General features: G+C 27.2%; 1 protein-coding gene across 2 annotated transcripts in view; it reads left to right on the top strand.

Annotated features, from left to right (window-relative positions):
• Nucleotides 1–25,491, top strand: part of LOC148300236 (tyrosine kinase receptor Cad96Ca-like) — a 108,153-nt gene that overhangs the window by 68,676 nt on the left and 13,986 nt on the right. For both annotated transcript variants that reach the window (XM_088275068.1, XM_088275069.1), the window contains 3 exons: nt 12,548–12,683; nt 19,718–19,869; nt 20,928–21,110. In XM_088275068.1, coding sequence (XP_088131194.1) covers nt 12,548–12,683; nt 19,718–19,869; nt 20,928–21,110 — 471 coding nt within the window. The remainder of the gene's footprint in view (nt 1–12,547; nt 12,684–19,717; nt 19,870–20,927; nt 21,111–25,491) is intronic.

Genomic DNA, 25,491 nt, shown 5'->3' with positions numbered 1-25,491 from the left:
ATATTGAGTTTTACAAAATAAACTCCAAATTAATATTTTTTTAAATACTTTGCTTGATTGGAAAATTACGCTTCTGAGCGACAAACTCATCAATGTATATATATATATATATATATATATGTATATATATATATATATATATATATATATATATATATATATATATATATATATATATATATATATATATATATATATATATATATATATATATATATATATATATATATATATATATATATATATATATATATATATATATATATATATATATATATATATATATATATATATATATATATATATATATATATATATATATATATATATATATATATATATATATATATATATATATATATATATATATATATATATATATATATATATATATATATATATATATATATATATATATATATATATATTTATATATATATATATATATATATATAAATATATATATATAAATACGAATGTGTGGAAAATCATTGTATGACAGAATTAAAAACGATGATATAAGAAAGGAATGTAAGGCTGAACGAGGAATAATTGAAAAGATTAGAAAGAGTTCTTTGCGGTGGTATGGACATGTGGAGCGAATGGATAGCGAGAGAATGACTAAGAAAATATATGTGGCGAATGTGAGAGGGAAAACAGAACGTGGACGACCGAAAAAGACTTGGCACGATCAGATCAATCAGAACCTAAAATCTGGCGGTGTCAAAAGTCTGCGTAATCGGAGGGCATGTATGACTAGATGTATGGATGTGAAGGAGGCTAGGAGTGTATGTCAGGACAGAAGAGTGTGGCGTTCCATCCTCTCTGCCTACCCCTGCGGGGAAACGGCGTGATGGTAGTAGTAGTAGTAGTAGTAGTATATATATATATATATATATATATATATATATATATATATATATATATATATATATATATATATATATATATATATATATATATATATATATATATATATATATACATATATAAAAAAAATATATATATATATATATATATATATATATATATATATATATATATATATATATATATATATATATATATATATTTTATAAAATATAATAAAATAACAACCATGTAGATTTTTCCACAGTAATTTTATTTGAACACCAATCGGGTTTCATCGTGACTGACATAATCAATCTGGTGTGAGGCTAGACAAAATTCTATTTTATACACAACAAGGCTTGTTAACCAAGATTTTATTTAAATTTTTAATCAATTTAAATTTGTCAAAAAAATATTTTGAAAAAATTCATTTTGTCAGAAAAAACATTTTAAATCATTGTTTTCAACCACTGTCTTGTTGTGTAAATAACATAAAATGTTGTCTAGCCTCACGCCAGTCTGACGATGTCGGTTACGATGAAATCCGGTTGCTAGTAAAATAAAATTCATGTGGAAATAACTACATAGTTGTTATTTTATTCTATAAAATACATTTCCTCGATGAAATGTCAGTATAAAACTTATATTCCATACAATAAATTTCATACAAAAATAAATACTCGTGAATTGAACTATAAATCGATATTTCAGGTACTACAAAATTATATTATATCATCATATTAACTGAAATTGTATTATCCTACAGATAGTGGGTAACGCATCAGCTAGATTAGACTAATGCTGCTAGCCCATGGGCTTTAGGGAAAGAGAATCCTTAGGGACTTCTAATTGCATTTTCCCATCTCGTTGTAGCACTACACACGGATATCTTCCATACACCCTGTTTTACCACATCCATTACCAAAACCTTTACTTGTGTATGTATTTTATATTCATGGAGAGTACCTACTAGATAATTTAAATACATATTCCTAGGCATGTTACTATTATGACAATCAACGGTCCGCTTTCTCCTGAATAGTTTTACGTGGTGTCTTCCCAGCAATGAGCAAATGCTGAGAAGTCCTTGATTGGCCTACACTAGATTATCCCTCCTATTCCCAACACAGATTTAAATAAAAACATATTTATTTAGTTAGAAAAAACAAAAATCAATTGAATGAACTGTCAACCTTGTCCATAATAATCAAAGTAAATAATAAATGCAATATCCATCAATATGGTGGTGAAGGGTGGTATTATTTGCATGCTGTGGTAGTGATTGTCCTGACGAAGAGACGGGTACGTCTCGAAACCAGTAGACATAAAAATCTAGGTGAGTGATTATATACTAATATTTTTTAACATTTTTGTAAAAAAAAACAAATAAATAAAGAAAAGTTAAAGACACTAAAGAAAGGAAAAGCTAGAATAAGCTCTTGTTTTATGAAGGAAGAAGTAATATGTATTATATTACAAGGCAAAGACGAAGGTAACCACAGTATAGGAAGAAGACGTATATTCTGGCTTAAAAGATTCAGAAAGTGGTTCCACCGTAGCACTAAGCCACTGCTTAGGTCGGCTGTAGACAAAATAAAAAATACTTGATGATAGCCAGCCTTCAGTTTGGAGTAGCACAATAAAAAAATGAGATTATAAAATCTATCATTTTTAGTGAAAAGAAATATGTAAACAAAGATTGAACACACTCAAAATATTTTTATCAAATGTACCTGACTTTAAATGTTTATAAACACAATAACTTGAAAATTTATTTGTTTATTTTTACCAAGCATAACAGTTTTATAAAAATAATCAGATTGTAAAAAAATAACGGCAAACCATTTTTATAAATAATTGTTTTAAATATTCAAATGCTGTTAATTTTACTTTAACATAATTTGTAAGACTAACAATTAAAATACAGACTTTCAATAGGTAAAGTTGGAGACCATGAGCACCAAAAAAATTATGGAGAAATTTGGAACATCCTGTGTTCATTCTTGGTTGACTATAACATCAATATTTTTGAAAATATTTGGGAAAGTAAATAATTAAAATCAATTATTATTTTGAATAAACTTGTAAATTGGTAAGAGCCGCTAAAATATTATTTAAAATAAAAAAATATCAATTAAACTAAAGATTTTCTCCTTCTTCTAACCTTCATTCGCACCCGATGGTGCATAGGGCACTGCATCACATTAACGCAGTGTTATCTTGATCGTAAGGTGATCAGCCCTCCGCTTCAGGTACCAGTCAAAGGTAATATTGAATAAATATTGTGGTGAAAAATCACTCATATTTATTTGATCCCTCTCATGGGATTGTACCCAAGACCCCCAGACTCTGGAATTAAAAAAAATGCTTATAATGTGCTTATTTAGGGGACTAATAAAGACGAGGGATTATTTTGTTAAGAAAAGTAAAGGATCTTACCCCCCATAATACGATATCTTCTTAAATTCTTACTATTAATAATGCTGAATATCGGATAGATCTTCCAGTATAATCATATAATATCCTCCTTTGTAAGGGATTATAATGATTTCCCTCGACAACTAATCATCTTGTCGCGCCATTATTCCCAGTTTATCTTAAAACTTCAGCCTTTGTCACTTCTCAAAGAAATCCTTAAGTGAAGCGTAGGTACTTATACTTAACCCTACAGAGAAAATTTGAATTCAATCTCACAATTGTATTTATTTACATATATTTTTTCACTAAGTATAAGAAATTTCAATAAACTTACTCGAAATATGTTGCATTCTTTAAATTCTATTATTCATTGATTTAAAAAATGTTTGAATAAGGTTTAAAAAGCTTACTTAATATTTAAACACATATCGCTCACTCCTTTCATCAACCTCACATATCAAAAATCGTCAATTTTCAATTGCGCTTGTTTTCGGAATGCCCAGAAAATGAACTTTATCCCAGCAAAAGCGGTATATTTTTAACTTAATATTTACCCGCTATAGGGCAGAAAGTGTTGTTTTTCCATTTTGAAGAAAAGGTGTTGTTTAATTATTTTTTTAATATACTAAATATTTTTCAAATGGAGAAAAACACATTCATTAAAATATCTATTCAAATAAAGTTCAAAAAATGACTCGATATTTATTTTTAATACATTTTATTATATTTTTAAACTTTAAAAACGATATCCTGAAAAATAATTTTTTTTTTATATTTAACGATGTCAAAAGGAGTGAGCGATATAGCGAGAATAGTTTCAGTTAGTCAGTTAGTAAACAGCAAGTTTATATTTTTACCTATTAATGAGAACATTTTTATTTTTAACATTGATAATTTCGAAAAGGTGGTCTTATACATGGTTTTATTTTTATATTCAAATAGATATTATCAATAAAATTATATTTGCGTAATCAGGTTTTACCTAAAAAATGGTTTTATACAAACATTTAATTTTTGTATTTACATCGTTGTGTCCGCCTCCGTAGCGTAATGGCCAGCACGCTTGGCTACCGTTCTTGAGGTCCCGGATTCGATTCCCAGGGGGGGTCAAATAAATAAAAGTGACTTTTTCTCTCTAATATTTATTCAATATTACCCTGGACTGGTACCTGAAGCGGAGGGCTGATCACCTTTACTTCGTGTGTTACCGATCAATATACCACTGTATTTATATAATGCAGTGCCCTATGCACCATTGGGGTGCGGATAAGGGTTTGAAAAACTTTTGTTTTAGTTACATCTTTATTTTATTCCTCAAAGATAATGCCAAATCAATAATTAAAATTTATCTATATTAATGATTAAAGCCGTGAAAATCGACATTGTAGATGTTGAAAAGTTATCTCGTACAGTTGAGTGAATGACTTCTTTATCTTCAACATCTTGACATGTTCATAATTCAGAGCGAATTGATTTCCCGCCATACTGGAATCGGTAGTAAATGGAAGAATAATACCTCCATTCAATATCGCTTACCGTATGAAAGTCCTTTCATATCTCATCCGTTCCGGCGATGAGATTTGCATTATAATGCCTTTGTACTTTGCTCTCTGGCATTCTTTCAGAATCTACAAATGAAACTTTTACCCTTCATGTAAAAGTTCTCATTTCAGGCACTGAAAAAGATTCGGATCTTAATTGTTCGCTTTGGTTGCATTTGTTTCAGTACATGCTGTACTATAACAAATGCAACCAAAAGCATATAACTTCTTCCCTAAAGGTTTGACTAATAAGTGGTACTTTTTTGATTTCCGGATAAGGATGGTATTCATTACTTTATCTGGGTTTATGGTTCTTTCCAGCTAAAGTTTTTTTACATAAAATTATCAAATATATAAGATAAGCGCTAAATTATCTAGTTCAAACCCAAATTACGTAACGACTCATTTTAAAGAACTCATTAATTATAATTTATGTTTGAAGCACTAATGTTTTGATTTTTTATTTTAAAATCAAAATTTAACTTTGTTTTAAAATCACTATAAATATTTTATTATAACTTATTATAGTGTCTACCGGTTTCGAAGCAAACCGCTTCTTTATCAAGACTGATGAATATTTTATTATTAATCAGTCTTCATAAAGAAGCAGTTAGCTTCGAAACCGGTAGATATTATAATTAAGTTATAATAAAATATTTATAGTGATTTTAAAACTAGGTTTCATTTTAATAAGGTCATTAATTGATTAGATCTCTAGTCCGCATGAATAGGTTGATACAAAACGTGTTCGACTACCGCGTTTGAAATTCCTGGTTTGATTTCACAGAGAGTCAAAATAAAAAAAAGGTGTGTTTTCTGTCTAATATGTACTAAACATTACCCTGGACTTTACATGACTGATCGTCTTATATTCATATAATTACCGATCAACTTAACATCACATCAATTAGATTCAGTTCTTTATCTACTTTTTGGTTTTCATGAGGGTAAGAATTAGAAGAAAGTACTTTAAAGTAAAGGCAGACCATTTAGTAAATTTTCTTTTTTGTGAAGGTATACATAAATTTAAACTGAGGAAAAATAAATAATCGATTTAAAAATAAATGTCAAGTGAACTTGACAAGTAAAAATATTTCAATTACAGTATTATGAATAAAATAATTTTCCAAAATATAAGTGAAAAAAAAAACTGAGAACCATGTTTTTAAATCGTCTTCATATATATATATGAAATATACATATATATGAAATAATTCAGGAAGAATCTTACGAGTGTTTCATGGAGATTTCTACTACATAAAAAAAACTTATTCAACTTAACTGTAGATGGTGCCGAGAACTCGTATGTGTAAAGAGGTATCGGTTGAAGCCTGCATACTTTACTTCATTATTTTTAAATTTTATTATTGTGGTTATCAATCATAGATGGAATAGCGAGTGTTACACTTTATAAATTGACACCAGTCTATGACAGTTCGTAAGGTATGTAAATACCCAGACATCTATGTAGAGATAACACTTATGAACTTTATATTATAATAAGGTAGTTGTAAGATCATTCAAGAAATATTCGCAAATATTTTACTTGTTGAATAAACTCCAGATAACTTTGGATACGCGATATTAAACAGAATATATCTTTAGTTCTAAAACAAATAGTGAAAGTAATTACCAACCCTGTATATATTGAAGTTACTCAACTATTAAACATTGAGTACAAATGTCTCACTCCGGGCATTTTTTTCCATAGTATTTGGAGTTTGCCCAAATTTTTATTCATATGTGGATTTACTCCAATTACAGTTATTTATACTGATATATTAAAAATAAATTCAATCACGGTTATACTGCAAAAAAGTTTGCCAGTAAGAAAAAAACAAACATTGGTTGATAAATTACGATTAAGAATTTAGAGAATGTAGAAATAACAGAACACTTTGTAAATATCGTAGTCAAACAGGAAAAAGTGACCAAGTGCATTTTTTTACAAAAACGTGATCATTGACTATTTGATATCTTACTAGTTTAATAATGCCCTGAAAAAAATCCCAAAGGATTTTAAACTTGGAAGTATAATATGTTGACTTGTTAAAAATCACTAACTGCATTGATGTTTATTTTCTTGCCAAGCAAAAGTGACTTAAATGGCCTTCCTGTACATTTTTCGTTTTGTTAGTTGGTCACTTTCTCCTGTACGACTACGATATGTATTCAGTATTCCGTTATGCTTAGCGAATAATTAAAAATTGAACTATTTAGCTTCAAAATTTGTATTTTAAAAAAAATAATAAATAAAAAAATACTGTGTTATTTTTGCATTTATCATTCAATCAAAATTAATACAATTTATGGAAATGTCATAGAAGTACAAGATCCAAAACACATAAATATATCAAACAAAACCTAAAAGTTAGGTTTTATTTGACTGGAATAACAAAGATGCCCGGAATTTTCATATTGTTCTGTAGGTTTATAACGTATAAGTTAAAGACATCAAAAGCGAGTATCGCAAAACATAAACAGTATTCCCCTACAAACCTACCTGTCTTAACTGCCAACATAGAATTTATCTTTTCCCACCCTTTCAGCATAGAGCGCTGTATAATATGATATTTAATGACTCGTTGGAAAAGAGGAAAAAGTACATTTAACAAAAAAAGAATCCTAAAAAACCTCAAAAATGAATGCAAAATCATATCTAATACAGTTATTGAAAGCTCGGCTTTATGGTTTTATCGCGGGTTTTTAGGAATCGTAATATTTTTTCTTTGAAACAAGAAAAGCTCGTTAAAGCCAAGTAGGTGGGGATGGAGTTATATGATGATTATATTATCAAAATGATTTTATGTCAGAAGTTATCAGTTCAGTTATTTTTGAAGAATCAAAGCAGACAGAATGTTGATCTCCGAAACAAGGATGATGGTTGTTCGAATGGTAAAATAAGGAAAGAATGGAAGGCTGAGATAAAAATTATCGATAAAATTAAGAGAGATGTGTTGAGATGGTTTGAACATGTAGAAATAATAAATCGAGTGAAACGGAAGTAGAGAAATACCGTGGAAAACTTGGCATGATCAAGTATTTCAGATACTCGAATGTGGTTACGTGAGAAGTCGTAATTTTTAGTGAGGATGTATGAAGAGATGCATGAATTTGGAAGAGGCGAGGATTGGTGTGTCGCTCTATTACCTCTGCCTACCTCTATGGAGATGAATATTTTTTAGATTAGAGAAATATTGTATAAAACAAGAACATTTTATTAATTATAATTTTGAATTATACCACTTTTAATAAAAGTAAAATACGTCTTCACTTCTCTTTGTTTTCCGGAAAAGTTAGTACGCGAAAAGTTAAGACAATTATTATTTTGTCACGAATGTGTGGATGAAATTTCATCATCTTAGAAACTTTGCCTTGAGAGTTGTAAACGATAGCACTGTATTTTTAAGCATATGAATATCTACGTTCGACATCATTCTGTGGAGCTTACTACAGCTCGTTAGTTTCAAAGCATGTTGCTTGGCGGAAACTGCAAAACCGTATATTGCTTCTACCCTGCAAAAGTAATCAAAGCTTAATTTTTAATACAATTTATATTTGAAGCACTAACGTTGTGATTTTCCATTTTATAATTAAAATGTAACTTTGTTTTAAAATCACTATAAACATTTTATTATAACTTAATTATAATGTCTGCCGGTTTCAAAGCTAACCGCTTATTTATCAAGACTAATAAATCAGTCTTTATAAAGAAGCGGTAAGCTTTTTTTTAAAATTACCTAATGTCCAATAGACACTGAAATCAAGCTACGGCTTATGCAATACCGTTTATCATCTCCCTACTCGGGCTTCAACTTTATAAGTTTCATAGCCTATGCCTACTTGTGAGTGGATTTACTCTTTTTGTTTAATGTTACTATAATTTCATGTAATTCATGAGTGAAAATTCTAGGCAAAAACACTCGCGAGCGGTAAGCTTCGAAACCGGTTGACATTATAATTGATTTATAAAAAAATATTTATAGTGATTTTAAAAAAAACAATTTAATTATACTTAATTTTTAATTTCATTTACTGTTGCTATGCGGTTATATCAATCGATTTTAACCTTCCTCAATCTCTGAAAATAACACAAGCCCCTAAGGTGATATTAGAAAGACCCTCATCGTATTTAGTAGGATTAAAATAAACCGAATGGAATATTCGAATGATAATAAAAAGAAATAATGCAAAACTGAGATAAGCATTATGGATACAGTTAAGAAAGGTACATTGAGATGGTTTGGACATGTAGAACAAACGAGTGAGGAAAAAATCGTAAAGCAAGGTGAAGTTTTAGGAAAAAGGAACAGAGAAAGTTTGAGAAAAACTTGTCATAATAAGTTCATAATACATGTTTTACTTGGACAGTTGTGGCGCACAGTTGTAACATGAAATAAGTACACAAGAAACAAATCTTAGAATTTGATTTTTACTTCAAGACATTTAATAAAAGAATTCAATATAAATAACATCCGGTGACACGAACCGTTCGATCATTGATCACGTATCGATGGATTTGACCATAGATCGCGGGAATATTAATAAAAATGATTAATAAAATACCACATTTTTCAAATATTTTATAACAAAAAAAAATTGAAAAAGTATTATTGTAAGGATTGAAGAAAAATCAAATTGCTTAAATAATTATCAAGCATCAGGTCAGGAGTCAAAATAATCGGCGGGTATGTATGTATAAGGAGATGATTGAACGTGTAAGAGGCGAGGAATATTTGCAAAGACAGGGTGGTGTGGCGTTCTATTCTCTTTACCTACCCCTGCGGGATACGCGATGGTAAGTTAGTTAGTTAGCTTAAAAGATTTGCATCCTGTTTTCGAGTCAAACGTTAAGCGGGGTTTCAAATTCCTTACATATGTACAAGTAAGTAAATTTATCATTTATTTGGTAATATCACTCTTTATGAAAGTCAATTGTGATATGTCTTTCAATATATTCAGTTTATTTATCAAACACCATGTGATGATTATTTCGACGTGCCCTACGTAAAATGCTATAACTACAATTTTTTGTCAATTTTGAGATATTTGGTGTATGTTATCAACTGAAAAAAAATATACGCCTAGTTTTCAGGCGCATGAGACGCTATCTACATCGAATTTTCGAAATGAACTGAACTCCTAAAACGCTAACTTCTTAATTTTGACAAAACATACAGTTTTAAAACGATTAAATACATTATTTTATCGTATTTTTGGATTTATAATACTCGTTTAGAATTTCAGCGAAAAACCGTTAGTTAATAAAAAGAAACACGTTGAAAAAATCTTCTAAGCTCTCTCCCGTAAAGTAACAGATTTGCAGATAGAGTACTTTACATAGGGGCCGTCAATTTATCCTGTTTTATTATTTGAAATTTCAGTAATATACTTATTAGTCATGGGTAGTATAAGTTAATGTAACACAGCGTAAAAGGTAACCACATAAAGCACCCAACAACAGGTAGAAAGCCATAAAAATACTCAGCATTTTATCTTACTTTCTCCATATAGAGAATTTTTAATATATTTGTATCTATTTTTGTCATTTTCCGATTGCGGTTGAGTATTGAATATAACCAAACGGAATTTATATACAACATTTATATTTTACAATTTAAGTAAGTTAAGGAATGGGTTTTGTATGTTATCTTCCAGACCGAAAAGACCAAACCATATTTATACCTGTTAATTTCAAAACCCCCCAAAAAAAAAAAATTTGGATAGGAAACAAGTTAAGAGAAATATTCTAATTTACAACATTTTGAGTGTGTCCAAATACTCGTTCACAAAATATAGATTATCTCCAATTACAGAAGTTATTTTCATATTATTTTTTGACATCTCATAAAAGATGAAGAAGAATATGGAAGTCTGGGCATTTACGGGGCTGACGACGGTCATAGGCTAGTTTAAGTGATCATTTTACACACGTGTAACATTCACCAATTCTACCCATTATTGACAACCACACTACTCAAGTTTTCGGAAGTTCTATATAAATGAACCAATTTTGAAACATTATTCTTGAATCACTGGAACTTCACTAGAGACATCTATGGGTGAGATGAAAAACAGCTTTTTATTGAAAAACTCTTATTATGATAACAGTTAAATAGTTAAGTTTTTTTTTTTACTTTTAATAAAGTGATTACTTAAAACAGCAAATGATAGGCCTTAAGCCCTATAAATGCCGAGACTTCCATATTTCTCTCCATCTAAAAAACTCTCAAATGGAGTTCAATACAGAAATTATGTACAATGACTTTGTTATTCTTAAAATATTGTGAAAAAATTCGTTTGTAAACAAAATTGATAAATATAATGATAAGTAAAGAAATTTTTTTTTTCATTTTTATTGAAACTTCCCGTAACCATTTTGGGCGTTTTTGAAATTTACTGGTTCATTTCATCTTATAGACAGCCTCCGGCGCCAAAGAATAATTTTTCGCCTTGGTAGTTCCTTATCTGTCAAATCGACAAGCAATATTTATAGGTCTTCAGTATGTAATTTCAATAACAATATATGTTTATTTTTTCATTCTAAAAAAACACATAAATTCGTTTATCTCTGTCGAACTCCGGCAGACCATAGAAATGTATTGAATACAATGAATACTGTGAGACATTTTATTTAAAAAACTGATATAGTGGCTAGTTGAATCGGGGCGACTACTCGAATATACGAGAATCTCTAGAACGGGACACGAATACCTGTCACTTCTTGCTTATTGTATCAACATATCAACAAAAAAGAAGCCGATAAAATCAGAAATCAGACACTTTTCATGATAATCACTCTTCTTGATTTTGGTTGGGTGGAAGAAATTTCTTTTTAGCAATAAGCCCACCAATGTACTTATTTCTCTTTATTTTTTTTAAATTAAATCCCTTACCGCACCCCCATGGTGCATTGGGCACTGCATCATATAAACGCAATGTTATCTTGATCGTTTACAATTTGGTTTAATCATTTAATATTTTCAGTATCCAAATTATAACTATTACGTCATTAAATCATATTTATTAAAGTATTGGTATTTAAATTATGGTGATATTTTTTTTCTTCATTTTAAATTAAACCCTTATACGCGCCGAATAGTGCATAGGGCACCGCATCATATAAACGCAATGTTATCTTGATCGTTTACACATGAAGGAAAGGTGATCAGCCCTCCGCTTCAGGTACCAGTCCAGGGTAATATTGAATAAATATGACAGTGAAAAAATCACTTATATTTATTTTACCCCCCTTGGGAATCGAACCCGGGACCTCCAGAACGGTAGCCGAGCGTGCTGACCATTACGCTACGGAGGCGGACATAAAGTACATAAAGTTTAAATAAATAATCTGTGCTCAAAGTATACTGGTTTTATAAATAAATGGACCAATCTTAACAGATTTATACAAATCTACTTCCAATATTATTCATATTTAAAGCATTTACTTTGTGGTTAGTCACTTTTACTTTTATTTAATGACAAAACGTTTACCCGGTTACCCGGTTGAGCGTTTCGTCGTAACCACGGTTACCCGGTTTAATAATTAATAAAATTAATGTGAAAAATATACATAGTTGTTATTTTATTCTATAAAATGCAGTTCCACCAAGAAATGTTAGGACAAAACTTAAACATGAAATATTTGAATTTGAAAAAGGGTTGTTTAATTTTTCATGTAAAAGACTTATATTTGTGACTTATATAAGACTCATATAAATATATTTGTGTTACAGATTTCTTCGGGAGTCATGGATACGAAGCCTCCAGCAGATAGATGGGAATTTCCTCGTCATCACTTGAAAGTCTTTGATATCCTCGGAGAAGGAGCATTTGGCCAAGTTTGGAGATGTGAAGCTACAGATATTGATGGTAAGACTCTCAACATCATACGTACTTCGTAAAACGAAACATTTTTTTAAAAATTTTAATCTTTATGTTTTAAATAATAAAATAAAAATGAAACAGAGGTATAAGACCACTTCTGATTTTACCATGGTTAACACAATAAGTTTTAAGAATATTATTTTTTGACATCTCATCAAAGATAAAGAAGAATATGGAAGTCTGGGCATTTACGGGGCTGACGACCGTCATAGGCTGGTTTAAGTGATCACTTTACACACGTGTAACATTCACCAATTCTACCCATTATTGACAATCACACTACTCAAATTCTTGGAAGTTCTGTATATATGAACCAATTTAGAAACCTTGTTCTTGAATCACTAGAACTTCACTAGAGACATCTATTGGTGAGATGTAAAGAAGCTTTTTATTAAGCAGAAACTCTTATTGTTTCATATATACAGAACTTTCAAGAATTTGAGTAGTGTGATTGTCAATAATGGGTAGAATTGGTGAATGTTACACGTGTGTAAACTGATCACTTAATCCAGCCTATGACGGTTGTCAGCCCCGTCAATACCCAGACTTCCATATTCTTCTTTATCTTTGATGAGATATCAAAAAATAATATGAAAATAACTCCTGTAATTGAGGATAATCCATATTTTGTGAACAAGTATTTGGACACACTCAAAATGTTGTAAGTTTTAAGAATGTGTAGTTTTCTAGTCGTATAACATTAATATTCCCTCAATGGTATTTTACAATTGTTAAATTTTTATATTTATATCACTATGTTTTAAAACAAATTTAATGCCAAATTAATTAATAATATGTAAATACAACTTAACATATTTCATTTTATCTTTCTTCTCTTCCATACACACTCACTCAAGGCCTTTAGTTACGAAGAATTTTAATTACAGCATGTTTTAAATTCCAATTCATTTTATCATACTAATATTTTTTACCCGTCTATACATCTATTTATTCCAGCAGAAACACATAGTTTTAAAAACAAACACCATAATATTGCTTTGATCTTCGAGTTTTGTTTAATGATGAAAGGAATACCAAATTTATGTTTGTTATTTATTTATTTTATATCCAAAATATGTTTAATTTACATACAACAATATGTATATCGAGTATATATTTTGGCAAAATACACAGGTGGATTAATTTAACATTCCTATGATAATATGTAATAAACTTATTGGTATTTATCTTAGTAAGCAAAACTGTTTAAATTTTCTAACATTTTCAAGTAATACAAATATACCATACTAATTTCCGATAATATTTGTATCGATATTGAAACAAATAATTGAATCAAAACGATATTTATACATATAAATATAAACATATATATATATATATATAATATATATATATATATATATATATATATATATATATATATATATATATATATATATGAATATATTTATATATATATATATATATATATATATATATATATATATATATATATATATATATATATATATATATATATATATATATATATATATATATATATATATATATATATATATATATATATATATATATATATATATATATATATATATATATATATATATATATATATATATACATATATGTATATATTTATATGTATATATATATATATATATATATATATATATATATATATATATATATATATATATATATATATATATATATATATATATATATATATATATATATATATATATTTATAAATATATATATAAATATTATATATATATATATAAATATACATATATATATATATATATATATATATATAAATATATATATATATATATATATATATATATATATATATATATATATATATATATATATATATATATATATATATATATATGTATATGTATATATATATATATATATATATATATATATATATATATATATTTATATATATATATATATATATATATATATATATATATATATATATATATATATATATATATATATATGTATATATATATATATATATATATATATATATATATATATATATATATATATATATATATATATATATATATATATATATATATATATATATATATATATATATATATATATATATATATATATATATATATATATATATATATATATATATATATATATATATATATATATATATATATATATATATATATATATATATATATATATATATATATGTATATATTTTTTTATTTTATTTATTATTTTATTTTTAATAATTATTTTTTTTAATGATGGAGAATGCATCGTAACACGTGCCACAATAAATTTTAAGAACAAGTTCTATTTAGTTGGTTGAATTTAAATTAAATAAAAATAATACGTAAAACTATGTTTATCACAAGAACACAAATACTAAAAAAGCTTTATAGTTGTGTAAAAAAACTGAGGTCTGAAGTTATTAGCTACTCGGTGAAAGCATTCACTAGTCAATAAATCAGAAGAGTTTTTTTTGTTGAATACCAAAATCGCTTTCAATGTCATGGAATTTCATTTAGAAATTACAGTAATGAAATATTAATTTAATAAAAACAGAAGTGTCAAACTCGATATGATGTATATGTGTAGGATTTCACCCTCTATTTTTAAGCTTAGGGGTTAATTGGATAGAGGTGACAGAATTATTAGATTTTGGAAATTAATAACATGGGATGCTAAGGATTGATTGATTTAAAAATATTTGTGAGAAACTTTTAATTAAATATGTAATATAAAATAAAGCGTAATCGGCAAAAAGTCTGCTAGATAAATTTGCGAGTAAAAAATCATAAAAGTGAGTTGAAGTTATATTTTTATTATTTTACTGTCCTTCATCAATACCCAAAAGTTTGTATACTGTATCGGATTAACGCAGTATAACGTTTATCGTAAATTACTTGAAGGCAAGATGATCAAACTTACAATTAAGTCAACAGTTCAGGGTGATATTGATATAGTAATAATAATAATAAATAATAAATCCCCTACCGCACCCCAATGGTGCATAGGGCACTGCTTCATATAAACGCAGTGTTATCTCCATCGATTACACATGAAGGAAAGGTGATCAGTACTCCACTTCAGGTACCAGTCTAGTGTAATATTGAATAAATATTAGAGTGAAAAAATCACTTATATTTATTAAACCCCCTGGGAATCAAACCCGGGACCTCCAGAACGGTAGCCGAGCATGCTGACCATTACACTACGGAGGCGGACAAAAGTAGTAATAATAGATAAAGTAGTAAATCACTTATATGGTATTGAAAACATTTTTTTTTAATTTCAAGGTATACCCTGCAAAGCCTCTATTGTAGGCTTGTCTGCAGGAAGATGCCTGAAAAAAATGTTTTCAATTTTTTTTATTAAGATAAAAAATTTACCTGTTTTTTATTCAAAACATTTTAGGTGTTTTAACTTATTTCAAACAAACCCGGGATCTCCAGCATAGCCAAATGCTCACACCACCTCACTATGGATTATTCAAAAAAAAAATGAGGTTATAAGTCTATTACTGCCTGTTATTAGGTTTTGAACAAATATCGACTCAATAAAATGTTGGAAAAATATTGAAAATAAAAAATAAAAACACTTCGGTTCATAAACAACAGTCCGCAACATACAAATATTTAATGAATGTGCGTCTGTAATATTTCACTCAGATACGACATTTTCTGCATCTATTCCTACGTAAAGAGGAAATATCGAGAGTAAAACCGTAAATATTGTAACAATATTTCCTTCCGGCTGTATACTACCTCCGTAAAATATTTTTCTAGATTCTACAATGGGTATGAGACCTCGTAAAAGTACCTTGAAACTATATGTATAGATATATATATATATATATATATATATATATATATATATATATATATATATATATATATATATATATATATATATATATATATATATATATATATATATATAAATATATATGTATACATATAAAGATATATATATATATATATATATATATATATATATATATATATATATATATATATATATATATATATATATATATATATATATATATATATATATATATATATATATATATATATATATATATATATATATATATATATATATATATATATATATATATATTTATATATATAAATATATATATATATATATATATATATATATATATATATATATATATATATATATATATATATATATATATATATATATATATATATATATATATATATATATATATATATATATATATATATATATATATATATATATATATATATATATATATATATATATATATATATATATATACATATATTTATATACATATATATGTATATATATATATATATATATATATATATATATATATATATATATATATATATATATATATATATATATATATATATATATATATATATATATATATATATATATATATATATATATATATATATATATAAGCATTCGGTTGTCAACATAGTCCGAACGACAAGAATACCAAGGGAATATTTACTTTTCATAAAAATTTCATGAACAGCACAACATAACAAAAAATGTGTTTTGTGACTGAAAAACATTCCCTTTTTCATGCTTGTCACGACAGATGGCATCCTGAAATGCAATTACTAAACGGATATTGCCTTTTCAACCGGCCATTATATATTAAACCTCTCGGGCGTCGCGTCGCGACGCTCCGACGCGGTTTTATTGAATTTACACTCACAATTTTATTCAATAATTTTTCTAAATTCGGTTTGTTTTATGTAGATAAGTCTAATGTTATGATAACGCTCGAAAAACTCTATTTTAAAATTAAAGTTCTCGTATTTTCTTAAATTATTTAAAAATTAAAACAGCAAGTAGTTTTATGTCCATATAAAAACATCGGTTTTAAGTTAATTAAAACTATTTTATGTACATTTAAGTTTTACTTGGTAAATACCACTTATTCTTAAAATTATTTAACACGTGTTTCGATGCAATCAGCATCATTTTTAAACACGGTATTTAAAAAATGATGCGGATTGCACCCAAACACGTGTTTCATTAGATGTTGTATTCACCAAGTGAAACATAAATAAAAAATGGATAGAACTTATTACAAGTAACTGCCGAATCAATTAATGAAATATTTGTCACCAATTTCAATGGAGACCAGTAATCCAAATCTTATTGTATCATATTAAAAAAAAAAATTTTCTCTATTCCTGATTTTGACCGATTAAGTATTTTTTTAAATTATAACATTATTTATTAAAAATCGGTTTTAAGACGATTTTTCATTTTTATTTTATTATATTAATTAGTGCTGTGTTATACACATATCGCTCACTCCTTTCAAGAACGTCATAAATCAAAAAACCTGATTTCTCAGGAGAACGTTTTTAAAGTTTAAAAATATAATACAATGTATTAAAAATTAATATCAAGACACTTATTGAACTTTTTACTATGTAACAGATTATGTAACAGATCTTTTTAGGTGAAACCTGAAGGTTTTTTCTCCATTTGAAAAATATTTAGTTTATTGAAAAAAATAATTAAACAATGCATTTTCTTCAAAATTAAGTATTAAGCTAAAAATATACCGCTTTTGCTGGGATATAGTACATTTTCTGGGCATTCCGAAAACATGCACAACTAAAAATTGTCGATTTTTGATTTATGACGTTCTTGAAAGGAGTGAGCGATATCTTTATAGCATAAACAAATATAAATTGACTGATATTTCAGTAATTGTGTGGAAAAACAAGATGATTGAAATTAATAAATATAACACTTGAGAACACCACTTTCAAGTTTATTTCTGTGAACACAACTAGCCAAAAGCCACAAGCAGTTTGTGTATTCACCTCTTCATAAGAAAATGCGTAGGTCTCAAAAATAGTCATGTGTCCATAAATACACACAAAAGTGGTATAATATGAGTGTCTAAGGCAAATCATGTGAAAATTTTATTTCCACTTTTGAAGATAAATTCAATTGCACGTAAAAATATAGGCCCGATTTACTTTTAAAAAGTAATTTTTTATACTTTCTGTCTAAGCAACCTTAGTGAAATACCAAAAATAGGGGTTGAAAGAATTTTTATGGTTAATCGTAAAATTTAATTAAACTCTAAATTTATTATTATATAAATGGGAACAAAGGGGCCAAAAATACGAAAATTGGTTTGAATTAACTTTTTTATTACAAAAATGATCCCATTTCAAGCTGTTACATTAATTTTTAGAAACCTTGGAGATTAGTTTAACAAGTAATTATGTGTAATGTACTTGAACATAGAATGAAAAAATCTTTTTAGAGGTCTTGAGGTCCTTGATGGTATTAAGTTTATATTTAACATAAATTACTGCAAATATAAACCAATTTGTGACGGAGTAGAGATTATAATTCTCTACCTAATGATCTATGTGACAGTACTTTACTAGACTTATATGCTTTTTTCATCACTTTTTTATCGGTAATATAGATTACTGTCTTTATACTGATATACATTTATTTAATTTTAAATTTTAATGGGTACTTAGTTACAATGATTAAAGAAAACACTTGTTTTTACCACTTGAGTTTTATTACTTACTTATTTATGGGTACTTAGTTATTTTTGTATTATTATTATTTTTAATTTAATTCTAAAAATGAAAATGTTCCTTTTCTCAAAATCTTTAATCTCTTAAAGTATTCACCAATTGTTTTAAAACGTAGCACTCGTTAAATATTGAGAAGTGTGGTTTTTAATCATGGGTAGAATTAGTTATTGTTACACGTGTGTAAAGTGATCACTTAAAGCAACCTATGACGGCCGTAAGGCCCGTAAATGCCCAGTCTTCTATATTCTTATTCATCTTTGTTGAGATGGAAAAAAGTAATACGGACACACTCAAAATGTGATCAAAATGGACCAATCGATATTTTTGTTCAAAACCTTAATAAGAGGAGTTGTTATGTAAAACTTTAATGATTGATGGTACTTTTTTTTTAAATGCGAAGAATAACATTTATTTTCAAATTTATTTCAGGTAAAGCTGGACCTTCCATCGTTGCTGTGAAGACTCTGAAAGAAAATGCGAACGAAAAAGAACGAAGCGACCTCCTTTCTGAGCTACAAGTTATGAAAATGCTTGAGCCCCATCCAAATGTCGTCAGATTACTGGCATGCTGTACCGAAAAGGTACGTTTTATAAATCACATCAATTACTTACAAAGAGCAGGCTGGTAATTTTATTTTTTTTTAAAGCTTTTATGAGTTGTAATGCTTTTGGCTTAATATAATACAAGGTTATAATTGTTTTGGCCCAATTTTATGTTAAACGAGGATATGAAAATTGACCTAAATAAGGCAACTAGGGTAAGTCCCAAATGAAAAGACCAAAATCCTTTATAAAATATTTATTTCTTCAATGTTAACAAAAAGGTGCAAGTGATATACTTACTCATACATTGAGGACGGTAAGATGAAGACAGTGATTAAGTAATTATTGAAATTTAAATATTGTTTTATATGTGCATATTGAAATTTTATAATCAGTCTAAATTCAGTTTTTTATTTTGTAAAAAATGTAAAAAAATTATAAATATTTATATTAAAATATGTATTTAATACAATAAAACCACTTTGTTTTAACCATTTTTTATCGGTACACTTTATCCAAACGGTTTCGACAAGAACCTTGTCATCATCAGAGTTTATCTACTAAATTCTAAAACATTGAAATACTGTTAATTACCCTTCCTTTACCAAAAACTTCCACGCACTCCGTACACCATATGAAAATATGATTTAAAAAATATGAATTTCAAAAACATGATTTAAAAACTCTTAAACGTTGTTTTTATCGTGCATTGAATATGAAGCCACGCAAAAATATACATATTTTCACAAATATAAAATATGTATATAATTTACTATGAGAAGAATTAAAAACATATTTATTAGACACTGCATTATTCACCCTATAGATGACAAAATCAATATTTACTATGGGAGATTTTTTTAAAACAAATAATTATGTAAGTTGGAGCTTTTCAGGGCTTAGGACATGGCAATTCCCTGACTTAAGTGATCACTTTATACAAACAAACAAAAAAAGACATTTCACCTCAAGTTGATATTTAAAATATGTAACATTTAAATTCACCGGAGAGCTTCCAACATTCTCCACCTTTATTGTCTTTATATTTTAAAACCTTTTTTTCTTTGATTTTTTAATCCAATATGCATTTTTTCAGGACCCGATTTTCGTAATAATGGAGTACATCAGCTTGGGGAAACTGCAAGCCTTCCTGCGTGCCTCTAGGGCCGAAAGGCATTACGGAAACGTGCACGCAGGAAGTGAAACTCTCACATCACGTGACCTTACTGCCTTCGTCTACCAAGTGGCTAGAGGGATGGAGTTTCTCTCAGCCAAAGGGGTGAGTAAACGCAATTATGATGGAATACTTAATTGTCTTGGATAACAAACAACGCCATTTCGAAATGTGAGAAGTTGGGTCTTAGCTGGAAGGTAGTCGTGTATGTCAACAAAAGTTTAGGAAGCCTTTTCCCACAATGATTAGTAGGCCTTCTTTTTTTCAGGTCTTCTCAAAATAACATGATGTTATTATGTTGTTAATTTGTAAAATCCTGCAATACAAGAATACTTACTAATCCCTCAAAATTAACAATATTCTAGTAGCATTTTGTCGCCTTCTTTCAAAATCCGCCAGATCCAATTTTTTAAAGATTTTAAAATATATATTCTATTGGAATGCCGATTGTGGATATTATGGTTTAAAATATTTATTATAAAAATTTTGTATTTTTGTAAAAATATATTGAAAACCCTGCTAAAAATACTTCAAACCAGCGCTGTATTTCGAATTCCGCTAAATTCATGAATCTTGCCTTCTGACCCATATTTGCCAATCAGAGAGCAGGATAGGTCAAAAATTAAGATGACGACATTATAGGTTTGTGTCTCGTGTTTTTTTCAATACTGAATAATTTTCTAAAAAATGGGATAATTCTCTATTTCATAATATTTAATCTTAAGAGAGACAAATCTTTTAAACATAAATGTTACCCGGGAATTTTGATTTTTTTGTAAAATTGACTTACATGGATCTGTCAGATTTTGAAAGTAGGCAATACAATTATTCTTTTATGGATGTTGTAAAATTTTGATTATTAGTTGTTAAAATTCTTTGGCAGCAGTAGAAAAAAAAATAATCTGAAGAAGATACATACATACCTTTTCTCTACAATATTTAAAACATAAAACATTTTGAATTAAGGAAAACTATTTAAGTCGTTGTGATGCTGTTTAAATAACTCCATTTAATTTAATTTCGGAAGTTATCTTTTTTTATTTATCTGTGAGAAAATCCGAAAATTTGCTAAACTCGTATATAGTTTAAAGTATTTATTACCCAAAGATGATTTTTTTTCTCTGATGTATTAAAACCATAAACTAATTGGATATTTTTCGGTTTACATTCCACTTTTCGTCATTCTTTGGTACGTATAAATTTAATATATAAATAAATAATCCTACAAAAAAAATTTATACGTTGGTTAACAATATTTTGCAGTATTCACGTTAGCACAATATAATATATAGCTTATTATAATTACTTTAACTTTCTCCTTTTCGTTCGTTGTTTACTTTGTGTAATAAATACCTCTCGAAGAAGTTCTATACCACAAACTAAATATTGCTTTTGAAATATATAATTGGATTATTTTAAACAAGAAAAATAGATGGAAAACAAGTAAAACATTAAAGGAATACATAAAGTGAAAACGTGGAAAATAAGGTCGAGTATAATACATAATTAGATGTTTTGTGAAGTTATTGCAAAAATAGGTCAAATTGACCTAATTTTGCACTTTAAGGAAATGATTAAATATTTTAGTGCCACACACTAAAATATTTAATCGTAAAAATAAGTAAAATTCGTTTATTTTTTAAACTTTTAAATTGACTTTTTGACTGAGGACTTTTTAAATTGTATCTCTAAGGCTTTTTGATCTATTGATATTTTATCATATCTTTCATCTAACATAGCTTTTCGTAACGTGGGTGACTGAAGTGGCTTAGGGGCGACTCCATCTAGAAGATAGCTAGCCAAAAAATATACACTAGGAAATAGGCCAGAAAAAGATTGAGAACTATTGTTAATTTTAAATGTGCATGATGTACATATTGAGTCAAGCATGAGTCATGTTTATCTTTCTTTGAGAAGTTTTTATATGATCAAGAGAATGAGAAATGACAGTCGATCAGGCAGTTTTAAATTTTTTACATCAATTTCTATGGCGTACAGTCTAAAAATCAAAATAGCGAAAACGCTTTTTTATTGGATTGTCCGTCGATAGAAAAATAAGTGATTTATTGTTTTCATGATATGTTGCCATACATTAAGCAAATTGTTTTCGACAGAAGCGATGTCTGGCGATTAATTTACTGAAAATTTATGATGCATACATTTGCTCGTTTCTCATCCCGTTCGCAATTCAATGCAAATCATCATCACAAAAAAATCGTTACATTTTTATACAAACATTTGCCAGTTTATAATTAGATGAAACGTTAAAGAATCAAAGGATGGCACAAAATTAGCCAGAATCGGGAGATGTTATAATTTTTGCAAATGGCGTCGTACGTAAATCATATTTGACATTTGAGAATTAGACAGCTGCAGTATGCAAACAAATTAAGGGTGGCTCAAAATCAAACGTCCCAGTATTTTTTATTTAACTTTTTTATTAAATAAATTTAAAAAAAAAAAAAACGATTTTGAGTAATGAAAACCTTTTTTGTTAATTGGGAAAGATGATATCCGTCAAGTGGCTGCCGCCAGTGTAAATACACATTTGTGTCCATTTTATCAACACGTTTGTATACTGCAGCTGTCTAGTTTACAAACGCCAAATGTGATTGATGTATGACCCTATTTGCAAAAATCATAACATCTTCTAATAGGGTGATTACTTTTGCGCCAGCCTGTATATCTGAAAACATCCTTTTATATAAATAGCTCAAAGTCATGTTTTCCATTGAAGTTAAATAAGGTTTTAATATATCTCTTGTACTTTGTATCTCGACCTAAAGATTTCTCCGAATAAAATCTCATGTTTTATCAATACGCAAAGTCCCGATTCTTAGAAATTCTCAGTCATCCCATGAAAATGGTCAATTATATCGAACCCTTGTGACCTGTGAAGGTATTGCGGATTTCGAAGGGTATTACCGTAACATGCTTATTGTGTAACATAGTATTCGTAAATTTGTAGTAAAAAAGGAAGAAAAAAACACTGAACGTGAACCAAATTATACAGAAATCGTAGAAATACTCCTCTGTCATTGTTCAGATGATTTTAATTATAAATTATTAAAATAGCACAAGCTGAACTAAGTACAGTTTAAAGATATATGGTTTTAAGCGTGTTGAAAATAAAGGAAGAAAATTAGGTAACATATAAATATTTTTAATTAATACAGTTTTAATAAAAAAAAATACTATTCTTCTTCTAACCCTCATCCGCACCTAATCGTGTAGAAGCAGCGTTATCTTGACCGTTAAATGCACTTAAATTCAATATATATTAGACTGAAAATCATTCGTTTTTATTTTGACCCTCTTGGGAATCGAACCTGGAACCTCCAGCATACGGTTTTAATATCCGTTATTTATAAGGGCAACAAGTAGAAATATGGGATGTTTATATAATTCATGTCACTTCTCTATGCTTTCGTTCATTCATTCGCAGGTTTTTTTACAGTTGGTTTTATTTAAATAATCCAAATAATTCATGTTTATTCAAGTTTTTGCATTAAATGACTGTGATAGTAAAGTGAGATGGAAGAAAAAAACATAGTTTTCATTTTTTTCAAATAATCTCAATCCTAAAACTTAAGTCAGATATTTTTTGGCACAAAATATTCAAAAAGGCTTGATGTAATAGAAAAACGTATTTTTTAAGCTATTTTTCGTTGTTATAAAAATTAATTATAAACCAACTCAATAGATTCTTATACAAAATATTGATTTGGTTTATAACTTATTTTATACAAGACCCATTAAGCCCAACGTATTTTTTTAAATGATTTTTACCTTATAAATATATATATATATATATATATATATATATATATATATATATATATATATATATATATATATATATATATATATATATATATATATATATATATATATATATATATATATATATATATATATATATATATATATATATATATATATATATATATATATATATATATATATATATATATATATATATATATATATATATATATATATATATATATATATATATATATATATATATATATATATATATATATAATATGCACTGCATTGGGTTGACTTCAACAACGCTTAGTTTTCTTAATATTCTGTATGTATAGTATCACTTCATTAACAGTTTACCACTTCCCGCCTTCGGGGTACTCTTAAAGTAACTGAAGTTATGCAATAAACACTAATATGATATAGCTTAGCGTAGTTTGAAATTGCTAATGAAAATCTGGTCAGAGTGTGATCAAAATACGCAAAATACGTTAAGCAAATTTACATGGTTTGTTTGAGAAAACCTTAAAATTATTACAATTCATTTTATATATCAATTCGTTATATCAATTTTGAAAAGATGTATTTAGTATAATAAAATAATATTGCAAAAGTAAAAAAAAAGTCATAAAATTATCACCGGACGCATTTCAAATTGGATTGAAAAATGTATGTATTTAAAAATAGATGTATTTAATATAGGTGCATTTTAATA

The sequence above is a fragment of the Brachycentrus maculatus genome, unplaced genomic scaffold, assembly GCF_059751285.1.
Source record: "Brachycentrus maculatus isolate JH-2025_06_01 unplaced genomic scaffold, ASM5975128v1 h1tg000779l, whole genome shotgun sequence".
In the NCBI taxonomy this organism is placed as follows: domain Eukaryota; kingdom Metazoa; phylum Arthropoda; class Insecta; order Trichoptera; family Brachycentridae; genus Brachycentrus; species Brachycentrus maculatus.
The sequence above is the reverse complement of the archived record's forward strand: the minus strand, read 5'-3'. Positions and strand labels throughout refer to the sequence as shown.